At 36.1% G+C, this 13,306-nt stretch overlaps 1 protein-coding gene across 2 annotated transcripts in view; it reads right to left on the reverse strand.

Annotated features, from left to right (window-relative positions):
* The window catches only part of ttc28 (tetratricopeptide repeat domain 28), a 584,574-nt gene that overhangs the window by 555,883 nt on the left and 15,385 nt on the right, over positions 1-13,306 (reverse strand). For both annotated transcript variants that reach the window (XM_056466243.1, XM_056466242.1), the window contains exon 2: positions 828-1,115. In XM_056466243.1, coding sequence (XP_056322218.1) covers positions 828-1,115 — 288 coding nt within the window. The remainder of the gene's footprint in view (positions 1-827; positions 1,116-13,306) is intronic.

The following is a 13,306-nucleotide window of genomic DNA, read 5'->3' on the forward strand; positions in this document are numbered from 1 at the left end:
TAAATTTAAATCTTAGATCAAGAAGCATTTTCTAGACAGGAAAAAGATATTGTCTTTTAAGAAATATTAAATTTTAAGAAATATTAAGTCAAATTCGAGTGAGTTTTTGCTTAAAACAAGCAAAATAATCTCCCAATGGGGTGAGCAAAATAATGTTATGTCAAAAGAAAATCAAGGTGACATGGTGGCTCAGTGGTTAGCACTGCTGCCTCACAGAAAGTCGCTGGTTCAAGTTCAGTTGGCATTTCTGTGTGGAGTTCGCATGTTCTCCCCGTGTTGGTGTGGGTTTCCTCCGGGTGCTCCAGTTTCCTCCACAGTCCAAACACATGTGCTTTAGACGAATTGAATGAACTCAATTGGCCGTCGTGTATGTGTGTGTGTGAATGAGTGTGTGTATGGGTGTTTCCCAGAACTAGGTTGTGGCTGAAAGGGAATTTGCTGCGTAAAACCTATAGGCTACTGGAATAGTTGGCGTTTCATTCCGCTGTGGCGACCCCTGATATATAAGAGACTAAGCTGATTTTATAAATGAATTATTAAAAAACTTAATTTTTACTCATTACTTCTGAAAACAAGACAATTTTTTTGCTTGTGTAGAAAATGTTTCTTGATTTAAGAATTTTTGGATATTTGGACTAAACACAAGACAAGTAGAAAAGCATTTTTTTGCAGTGTATCTTTTTCTCAGTCTCGAATAAATATATCTTGATTTTAACGTGTAGACATTTAAACTGGAACACAAGACTGCAGAATGTAAAAACTGAGCTTTAAGGGACGTCTTCTGTAAACCTGCAACCAATGAAATGCAGCCACACCCGCAAACTTACCTTCGGCCATTTAGGGTTGAGCAGGCGGGCTTTGACAGCGTCGTCCAGGGCGGTCTGGTACTGGCCCAATTTGAGGTGGGCGGCAGAGCGGTTGCTATACAGGATGCAGTTCTGCGGGTCGGCGCGCAGTGCTTCGCCATACAGCTTGACGGCCGTCTGGAAGTCTCCCAGCTGGCAGGCCTCATTGCTCAGCCGCACCTTCTCCATGAACTCTGCCTTGCTGAGGCCCGGGCCTTCAGATGCGGCGTGGACGGCCCTGCCCAGTGCTCGTGGCCCAAACAGGCCAAACTAACCAGGAAAAATACAAATTAGATGCATTAGTGCATTGTGAAATTATTAGACGTACACAAACCAAACACAAAAGGCATTTGAATAATTATAGGTAATTATAATTATAATATAATTACAGTAATTATTGTGATGTTGATCTACGCTGATAGATAGATAGATAGATAGATAGATAGATAGATAGATAGATAGATAGATAGATAGATAGATAGATAGATAGATAGATAGATAGATAGATAGATAGATAGATAGATAGATAGATAGATAGATAGATAGATAGATAGATAGATAGATAGATAGATAGATAGATAGATAGATAGATAGATAGATAGATAGATAGATAGATAGATAGATAGATAGATAGATAGATAGATAGATAGATAGATAGATAGATAGATAGATAGATAGATAGATAGATAGATAGATAGATAGATAGATAGATAGATAGATAGATAGATAGATAGATAGATAGATAGATAGATAGTCAGACAGACAACAGCTTTCCTGAACACAAAAGAAAATATTCTGAAGAATGTTGTAAACCAGTAACCATTGACTGCTGTAGTAGGAACAGTTTTTATTTAATTTTTGATTGTTATTTTAAATATTTAGTAATGTATTTGTATTTTTTATGTTTTATTTATTATTTATTTTGAATGTGCATGATAAACTGAACATTTAGTGTACTGTTTAGTGAACTGATTATATTTTTTTTTACTAGAGCTGGCCAAAGAATAATCACTATTAATCACATACAAAATAAAAGTTTGTTTTGACATAATATATGTGTATTATATTGTATAAATTACTTAGGTATATGTGATATACACACATACATGGAAACAAAACTATACAAAAACAGTTTTGTTACATAGATATTTAAATTAATTTATATGTTGTACCATATACATATATATTTTATATCTAAATATAAGTAAAAAAAAAATTCAATACCTATGCATATGTATTTATAAATATATAATACATTTACACAGTACACACATATTATGTTAAAACGCTTTTATTTTGGATGGATGGATGGATGGATGGATGGATGGATGGATGGATGGATGGATGGATGGATGGATGGATGGACGGACGGATGGATGGACGGACGGACGGACGGGCAGACAGACAGACAGACAGACAGACGGACAGACGGATAGACAGATAGACAGATAGATAGATAGATAGATAGATAGATAGATAGATAGATAGATAGATAGATAGATAGATAGATAGATAGATAGACAGATAAATAGGTACTGTAGACAGACAGACAGACAGACAAATAGATTGATCAGGTACAACAATAAAAACGGTCTATGATAAATCGTAATAAACGGTTACGAAAGAACTCCATTTACATTATAAGTGGACTCGAGGAGGAAAAACAGGACATGACCCATTTAAATAAGAGGGATGCTGACTCACGTTCAGTTCAGTTCACCTCTGATGTATTTGTATGCTTACATCTGTTGTGTTTAACGTGTAGCTAAGCAGCTTTGCAGGGTTTTGGGATTATATTGGCAGGGGCAAGCACAAAGCGATCGCAGAACAAACCTTTCTTCTTAATCTCCTTGAGAGTAGGAAACTCTTGAAAAAAACACACACACAAAAAAACTCCAAAGTACAAGGCTGAAGAACAGGCCATGAAACAAGGACAAGAAAAAAATCTCAACAGCATACACTACTACAGAAATGCAAGAGTATTACAAATGAAGATACTTTAAGGTAATGTTCACCTGAAAAATGAAAATTGACTTAAGTGGCTGCAAACTTTTAAGAGTTTGTTTCTGCTGTTGAAGACTAAAGAAGAATTTTGAAGAAAGCTGAAAAACTGTAATGAGTACGTTTACATGGACACCAATAATTCTATTTGAATGTGATTAAGACAATACTCTGATTTAGAGTCTATCATGTAAACGGCGATTTTTGATTAATTTAATCAGATTAAGCTTATAATCGAACTAAAGAGAAATCGAATTCAGACATGTGGAGTCTGCCAATTTTAGTCGCATTATTGAAGTGCAGTAAAAACGCCTTAATCAAACTATTACCGTCATGTAGGGCTTTTTTTTGCGACTGGATAGTCCACACACACATGCACACAGCCGTTTGATACTCTGCACCTACCGAGTCAGTGAAGACTACAGACACCTGCATTGGGAAATGTGGAGGCTTTTTTTTCTTCCCTTCAGCATGCGGTGTGAACTTCCATTAAAACAACACTCTTCCAGCAGTTCATACTCGCACCCAATATCTCGTTTGTCAGGGAGGCATGCATGAAATGTTCCCGAATGGAAGTGAAAGTGCCAAACTGCAGTTAAAGTCGACAAATTAAAAATGAAACACCCGCAATTACATGAAACTCCGGAGGAAATGCATATAGCGTGGTCGCGCAATGATGTTAATCGAATTATGTGCTATAACTAGGGCCAGATGGAATCTGCGGATGCTTTTTGCTGTTTCTGCAGAGAATTTTGTTAAAAATCTGCGGATTTCTGCGGAATTATTTTGGGAGTATCATAACTAAAACCTTAATAAATAAAATAATCTCACCAATAACATCTCATCCTGGAAAAATTTATTAACAGAATTCATCTCCATAGAAGATTCTCTTTGCCTGAAGCCATTCCCCAACAACACCTTTATCAGTACATAAACAAGAGGGGCGGGGGGAGAGGGGGTCAGGTAGAGGTAAGAAAAAAATGTCTTTAATATCAAATCTAATTAAAAATAAATAAATTAAAAGGAAAAGACTAAAAGTTTTTCATATTAATCTTATTAATACTTCCCCACATTATAATTCGTTATTTACATACTTCTTTATTTCCCCTTTTGTTCTATTTATTCTCCTTTTCTGTTTCTATCAAATGTTTTTTTCTATTTTATTTATTTTTTTTATTTTATTTTATTTATTTATTTTTGTTTATTTTTGTTTATTTAGTTTTTCCTCTACTTTTTTTTCCACAACCAAGTTCCATATAACTTCAAAGGTAACAATAATAATAATTATTTGATTTAATGGAAAGAAGATAAAAATAAATAAATAAATAAATAAATAAATAAATAAAAATAATAATTAAAAAAAAATTATAAATAAATAAATATATAAAATAAAAAATAATAACTCTTTGCCTTTTATTTAATGTTTAAAATGCAAATGCAATTAGATTCACTTTATTTGGTAAACAAAGCAAGTCTCTCATATAATACATCTACTGAAAGACAGAAAATATTACTTTACAAACTGCATCGTACATAAAGCAGATGAACATTTTCATATTAGTCAATAATATTACTGTAATTATTTCAAAAACTGAATAAATATAGATTTACACACATTTACTCAAGTAAATAAACAGAATTAATGATGGGCTAAAAATCGAAGGGAAATCTGCGCGCAGATTCCATGTGGGCCTAGCTATAACATGTTAAACGGAATCATGTAAGGAACATTCAAAAAGCAACTCATGTAAACGCCTTAATCTTATTAGTGCCTTAAATAAATTAAGGCAAATATTTCGATTACTGATGTCCATGTAAACGCAGTCAGTGACCTCCATAGTAGGAATAGCAAATACTATGGAAGTCAATGCATACAGGTTTCTTTAAAATAACTTCTTTTGTGCTCATCTAAACAACAAAAATCTAATCAAACATGTTTGCTTATCCCAACACAAGTCGATTAAGTTAACTTAAAAAATTGTTGGATTATTATTAGAGAAGCGGATCGAATATAAAACATTTAAGTTGTCCAAAAAGACATCTCACGAAGTGTGTTGTTACTGATATAGCTCAGTTCAATTTGAACAAGCAGCAGAAATAATTTTTTGGTGTAAATCTTAGCTTGAAGAGAGAGGTTACTATGTCAGCTGGGGGTGTGAACCTACACTGGTCTCACGGTTCGGTTTGGTTACGATTATCATGCCATCGATTCGGTTCAATTCAATATCACAGTGCATCACGGTGCATTGACGATGCTTTCCATACATAGTTTTATATTTTCTTCACAACACAGCACTTCTTATATTAAAATGTATACATATATTTATATTTATATACTATTTACAATACAATTTTGTCCTTTAATACAAACAGTCAGATATATGAACTGTACCGCTAAACAACACAAGCATTTATAGCACATAAACAAATATAAATATCCGCTCGCTTTCTGAGCCTTGTCTACCAAGTTCTTTCTTGATAGACAATTGTCTTATAGACAATATATTTTCTATAAGAAAAAATATTATAGAAAATATTGTGACAAATTCCTTGTTAAACATTATTAGGGAAATATTAGAAAAAGAACAGACAGTCAGATGGGTCTAATGGTTAATGCTATCAAGTGATTAAGCTCACGTAATTACTTTCTAATTAATACTGCATATTCCCAAGCCTTCAGTTACATACGCCTGCACGCAATATCAGGCCAGACTCGTTGTTTTGGCTGTGAGGTGGTTTCCTCGGGGAGACACACACCAGTGGCTCCTGCTGACTTAAGAGAATGCAGCAAATTTATGACCGGCCACCTAAGAGCTTCACATCTGGAGAATTCCCAAGAGCGACGGGGGAAAAAAACAGGGAGGGGATGGAGAGACAGAGAGAGAGAGAAAGTAAAAACGGCAGGCGAAGCTAGCGACTACGGCCTGTAATCTCACACAGTACACACCCCTCTTCCTTTCTGCAGGAATTCTGGGATAGCACAGCGGGATAATTACTTCCAGAAAGGCCGAAAGGAAGAGATGCAGCACTAGAGCGACAGAATGAGTGAAGGAGAGAAAGAAACAAATGGACAGGAGGAAATACAGCGCATCAGTCGGAGAGAAATACACTGCAAAAAAGGCAAAGAAATTATGAATTTTGCACCAATTTGCAAGATCAAGTTGCACAATAGCTCAAACGCTTAAACACAAAATCAAAAAGATTAATTAATAAAAAATATAAAGCATATTAAATGCAACTAAATATATTAAATACATAATTTTAATATATTATACAATAACTGTAGAGGAAATAAATGGCTAACAATGACAAAATAATATTATTAAATATAACAAAATTGTGTAACAATAAAAACAACAAACATGTTCTAATCTGTGCTTACTACAAATATTAAAGAATATGTGATCATTGCGTTTGATTATATTTTACATTTCTTAAAACCTTAGTGACAAGCTAATAAAGCTCAGTAGTATACATATCATAAAGATTTCAAATTAATATACAGTGGGCATGGAAAGTATTCAGACCCCCTTACATTGTTTATCTCTAATATATTCCAGCCATTTGCTAAAATTATTTCAGTTCATTTTTTCCTCAATGTGCACACAGCACCCCATATTGACAGAAAATCACAGAATTGTTGACATTTTTGCAGATTTACTAAAAAAAGAAAAACTTATCTAATCTGATCTGATCTGCCATGAGTCTTTTTGGGAAAGATGCAGCAAGTTTTTTACACCTGGATTTGGGAGTCCTCTGCCATGCCTTCAGATCATCTCCAATTTTAGGTCTCTCCAGAGATGCTCAATTGGGTTTAAGTCAGGGCTCTGGATGGGCCATGCAAGAACAGTCAAGGAGTTGTGGTGATCCCACTCCTTCATTATTTTAGCAGTGTGTTTAGGGTCATTGTCTTGTTAGAGGGTAAACCTTCGGCCCAGTCTGAGGTCCTGAGAACTCCTGAGAAGGTTTTCGTCGAAGATATCCCTGTACTTGACCGCATTCATCTTTCCCTCGACTGCAACCAGTCGTCCTGTCCCTGCAGCTAAAAAAAAACACAGCATGATGCTGCCACCATCATGCTTTGCTAAGGAGACTGTATTGGACAGGTGATGAGCAGTGCCTGGTTTTCTCCACACATACCGCTTAGAATTAAGGCCAAGAAGTTCTGTCTTGGTCTTCAGGTGTTTTTTAACAAGCTCTATGCAGGCTTTCATGTGTCGGCCACTCTACCCTAAAGCCCCAACCAGTGGTGGGCTGCAGTGATGGTTGACTACAATTTTCTCCCATCTCCCTTCTGCATCTCTGGAGCTCAGCCTCAGTGATCTTTGGGTTTTTCTTTACCTCTCTCACCAAGGCTTTACTCCCCTGATAGCTCTGTTTGGCTGGACTGCCTGCTTTAGGAAGGGTTCTGGTTGTCCCAAGTGTCTTCCATTTAAGGATTGTGGAGGTCACTGTGCTTTTATTCAATTCCATTCATGTTTATTACTAAAAAACCAGGCTCAGTTTGCCACGACCATTTCTCCTCTAAACAAATTTGTATATATTTATTATGTGCATATAAATACCAAATGTATGTATATATTTGAGAAAAGTTTTATAAAATAAATAAATATATGCATATGATACTAATTATTTATATATATATACTATTAAATATCTGTTTGTATAGTTTTGTTTCTATGTATGAATGTGTATCACATATACATAAAATACACTACCTGACAAAAGTCTTGTCGCTAATTCCACTTTTCAGAGCAACAAATGATAACTTGACTTCAAGTTGATTATTTGGAAAAGTGGCAGAAGGTAGATTTTTTCAATGAATCATCTGATGAACTGCATCAATCATCATAAATACTGCAGAAGACCTATTGGAACCCGCACAGACCCACGACTCTTATAGAAATCAGTCAAGATTGGTGAAGGAAAAATCATGGTTTGGGGTTACATTAGGCATGTGCCGATATCACATTTTCATGCTGCGATTAATGGATTGAGCTTTTATCACGGTATACGGTATTATCCTGATATTGTAATTTTACTAGAGAAACAGGTAAAAAAAACACAAACTTCAGTTTCGTCAACTTAGTAACTTTAATAACTTTTTAATTAACTAAAAGTATTTCAAACATTTAAATACAAATAAATATAAATAAAACAATACACAATATAAAAGTAAACTTGAGCAATTATATCAAAGTGAATGTGCAAAGGGAAACCGTCTTCGATCAGCAATCCCTCTGCATTTTTTGGAACCCAACATATTTCCAAACCTCTGACTTTACCCTTTTTGAAGGGGGATAAATTGTCGGCAGCGTTCCTCCTTCCGCCATGCTTCTTCTTCGTGTGAGGATTAGAGAGCGGTGGCAGCGGCGGCGCGCACTGCGTGCACACAGTGCTTCTACATGCGGGGATTGTTTACATCAGAGTGCGCATCAGTTCTGCGCAGCATATACGCAGTGTTTCTTCAAGCGGTTGATGGAAAATAAGCTAAAGAGGGATAAATTGTCGGCAGCGTTCCTCCTTCCGCCATGCTGCTTCTTCGTGTGAGGATTATAGTGCGGTGGCAGCGGCGGCGCGCACTGCGTGCACACAGTGCTTCTACATGTGGGGATTGTTTACATCAGAGTGCGCATCAGTTCTGCGCAGCATATACGCAGTGTTTCTTCAAGCGGTTGATGGAAAATAAGCTAAGACGCGTTCTAAGAATATAAATTTGGATCAATTATTTTTCACTGTATTTTGAAGTGCCCGCGATAACAATATCGTGCATATTCATTACCGTGATTTATCGCATTACCGAATACCGGCACAAGCCTAGGTTACATGAATTATGAGGGTGTGTGAGAGATCTGCAGAGTGCATGACAACATCAACAGTCTGAGGTATCAAGACATTTGTGCTGTCCATTACATTACAGACCACAGGAGAGGGCAAAAGAAGGCAGCAGGATAGCGCTTCTCCTCATACTTCAGCCTCCACATCAAAGTTTCTGAAAGCAAAGTAGGTCAAGGTGCTCCAGGATTGGCCAGTCCAGTCACCAGACATGAACCTTATCGAGTAAGATGAAGGAGGATACATTGAAGATGAATCCAAAGAATCTTGATGAACTCTGGGAGTCCTGCAAGAACGCTTTCTTTGCCATTCCAGATGACTTTATTAATAAGTGATTTGAGTCATTGCAGAGATATATGGATGCAGTCCTCCAAGCTCATAGGAGTCATACACAATATTAACTCTTTTTCTACTGCACCATGACTTTATATTCTATACTGGACATTATAAGTGACAAGACTTTTGTCCAAGCAAATTTAGACCTTACTATTCTAATTAAATCATTAAAAATCAAGGCATGATCATATTTTATTTTGGTGAAATAAGCGTAATCTAGAGGCCTTTGACTTTCATATAAGCCACTTCTGATACCAAATGATCCACTAGAAGTCATAATATAATTTGTTGTTCCTAAAACTTGGGTAGGCTACAAAACATTTGTCAGGTAGTGTATATAACACACACATATATTGTAAAAACAAGCATTTATTTTGGATTCGCAATTAATCACAATTCATCTTTCCCCAGAACTAAACAGAACACTTTCTAATGTAAAAATAAGAAGAATCACAAATGACACAACCTTCACAATTAAATTGTTTAGTTTTTTAACATAATGAATTTAGATTTTACTATTTAGTCCCCTGCTGAACTTTGAACACGTCCAGTTGTTTTAAAGTTTCAGGAAAATCTGGCAAACTCTCAACCCAGCCCATCCACAGCCAGACACAGATAACAGCGCTAGCCCTATTTATGTTGGCCGCTGTCTATATGGGCAGATAATAAGAGGTAATTCTGAACAGACAAATCTGGTAACACCATTGCAGAGATGAAGCCCGTGGTCATCTTCATCTTCATCTTCAGCTGAGACAACACGGACCTCACAATGCTGTTTAGCATGAGCACACGCAACATATGGAACACATGTACAACTCCAACGTCTTTCAGCAGTCCAAAAATAACAGCTGTAAACTGACCACACACATAATACAGCGATTTAGGGATAGGGATTAATTCTATTAGAGACCAAACGTCCCAAGAATGTCAAGATGGCACCAAATCTGTTCTCATGGTGGCCGCAAGCCAAACCAGCACTGTCAAATCATCATCTTAAAGGTCCATTCCTCATGAAAACCTCTTTATTGAAAGAACGCCGGCAGAATATATTGTAAACTTATCGATATTGCGATAATAGTATATGCAATATCTACATAGCAAATACAGTAGGTGTGATAAATTACATTTAATTACAGCCCCAAATTCCCAGATTCCCTCTTGGAGTGTTTTTGTTTGGGTCCAACTCATCTACCCCTGTGGCTCAGTGGTACACACACCAGTCTCCACACCAGAGACCTGGGTTCAAGGCCTGGCCGTGACCGAACACATTCCAAAAAAGTTGGGACAGTTTAGGGCTAGTAATAAGGTAGACTGGTTAAATAATGATGTGATGTCAACTGGTGATTGTAATTATGATCTGGTTCAAAAGCAGCATCCAAGAAAGTCTAGTCCTTTAGGAGTAAAGATGGGCCGAGGATCGCCAGTTTGCCAACAAATATGTGAGAAAACTATTGAAATGTTTAAAAACAATGTTCCTCAAAGAAAGCTAGTTAGACATTTGGATATTTCACCTTCAACAGTGCAGAACATCATTAAAAGATTCAAGGAATCTGGAGGAATTTCAGTGCATAAAGGACAAGGACAAGGACGCAAGCCTAAGCTGAACTACTGTGATCTCAGATACCTCAGGCGTCACTGCATCAAGAATCCTCATTCATCTATAAGTGATATCACAACATGGGCTCAGGACTACTTTGGCAAACCTTTGTGAAGTACCACAATACGTAGTTACATCCACACATGCCAGTGATACTGTACTGTGCCAAAAGGAAGCCCTATGTTAACAGTGTCCAGAAGCGCCGTCATCTTCTCTGAGCTAAGAGGCATCTGGGATGGACCATTACACAGGGAAAATGTGTACTGTGGTAAGATGAATCAGTATTTCAGGTATTTTCTGAAAGAAATGGATGCTCCTGACCAAAGAACAGTGTGAGGATAAAGAACGAGCCTCCTCCATTCAGCCACTTTACTTTTACTCTTTACTTTACTCCTTTACTTTAGAGTAAGGAAACAGTGTTGCACTCACTTCACAGAAGACATCCATTATTCTACATATTGAATTTCAGATTTGCTTCAAAATTATTTCTAAATTAAATTCTAATTTCCAGCAAACTAATAAATGAACAATAATAATGAAGTGTGGTCAAAAAAACTGAGTTATATCCAAATACACATGCTGTTCTGATGCCCGTATATGGTGATGCAGACGTCTCCAAAACCAGACACGGGGACAAATCTAAGCTTGTTTTTATCAAAACAAATATAAATATGCATATAATAAATAATACTGCTAATAATAATAACGTTATTATTAGGGCTGCTCGGTCATGGGAAAAATCATAATCACGATTATTTTGGTCATAATTGTAATCAAGATTATTCAAAAAGCGTGTTTTGATAGTTCGGACTGCTGAGCAAATCACTGGTACAACCCTTTCTACTCCCCAAGAACTGTACTTATCCAGAGCGAGCAAAAGGGCTGCCAAAATCACTCTGGACCCCTCACACCCAGCACACTCCATCTTTGAACTTTGAACCAGAACAGCCCGACACAGAAACAGTTTCTTCCCTCAGGCAATCGATCTCATGAACACTTGATGATAGTAATTATGGAACCAACATCACTACTTGCCATACACTTTTATACACATTTACACTTATTTAACAACACACTTTACATGCCAATTTACACATAACAGCTGCACATATAACATTGTATATAGTAAATAGCTTTACATACATCTTTCACTACTTACTTGTATTTTTTTTAAATATATTTATTATCTGTTTTTTGTCCTGTCTCTGTTATTCTGTTGCACTGTAGAAGCTCTGTCACGAAAACAAATTCCTCGTATGTGTGAACATACCTGGCAATAAAGCTCTTTCTGATGCTGATTCTGATTCTGGTTCAAAACGATTACAGTTGAAATTAGTCAAAATTATTAGTCCTCCTATTAATTTTTTATTTTTTTTTCCCAAATGATGTTTAACAGAGCGAGGAATTTTTCACAGTATTCCCTATAATATTTTTTCTTCTGGAGAAAGTCTTATTTGTTTTATTTTGGCTAAAATAAAAGCAGGTTTAAATATTTTGAAAGCTATTTTAAGGTCAATATTATTAGCCCCCTTAAGCAATGTTTTTTTGATTGTCTGCAGAAGAAACTACTGTTATATAATCACTTGCCAAATTACCCTAATTAAGCCTTTGAATTACACTTTAATCTGAACGCTTGTATTTTGAAAAATATCTAGTAAATTATTATTTACTGTCATCATAGCAAAGATAAAAGAAATCAGCTATTAGAAATAAGTTATTAAATCTATTATGTTTAGAAATGTGTTGAAAAATAAATCGTCTTTCCATTAAACAGAAATTGGGGGAAAAGGGTCACTAATAATTCAGGAGGGCTAATAATTCTGACTTCAACTGTATATATACAGTTATTTTCCTCCCTGTAAATAAGGAAAGGGAAATAAATACAACAGAATAAAAATATTAAAACCAACTGTGCTTTAAGTATCTTCACTGTAAGAATAAAACTTTAATTATAGCTACAAAACTCTTTCAGTCAAGAGCAGTGAGTGATTTTCTCCTTTGGTTGTTTGATTAATAATGATAAAAACAGTCGGCAGCAGGAATATAGTGCGCTGTCGCTTTAAGAGCAGTGCGGTTCAGATATGGTTTCTCTTTCACATGTCTTTTGATTTTCAACTCGTTTGTTTATTACACATGTGAGGGTTAATATGAATAATTACTAAACACTGCGTTTTGACACCTGTTTGACCATTAAAGCGCTAACATTAAGATGACTTTAGATGTGTGTGCTCTGCTCGTCTGTGAGGCTGAGCGCGCACACACACAACAGCATGCGGTCTCATTTGCACTTTTAAAAACCTGAATGATTCGAATGTACGTCAATGAATGATGCGCATCCCATGATGCAAAACTTACATTACAGCACATGCATTTAGTAATGCTTTTAATAGAAACTGAGCTTTGCTGAGCAACAAATGTGTACAACTGGAAAGGGGCGGTACATGATGCAATAATTATTTATCTCGATAATTGCTTTTTTATAATCGTTAGAAGCCAAAATCGAAATCGAAACCGAATTTTCGATTAATTGCACAGATGTTATATGCTCTGTGCTGGACTTTAGAGCAGCTTTTAGGTGGTCAATGGTTTATTTCAGTTTCTCAAAATAGCAACGCGCCAACAATGTGCCTTAACACACCTCCTTTACAGACCAGCACACCCATGAGTCCACAAAATGGCGCAAATAGATTTG

The sequence above is a fragment of the Danio aesculapii genome, chromosome 10 (genome assembly GCF_903798145.1).
Source record: "Danio aesculapii chromosome 10, fDanAes4.1, whole genome shotgun sequence".
Taxonomy (NCBI): Eukaryota; Metazoa; Chordata; class Actinopteri; order Cypriniformes; family Danionidae; genus Danio; species Danio aesculapii.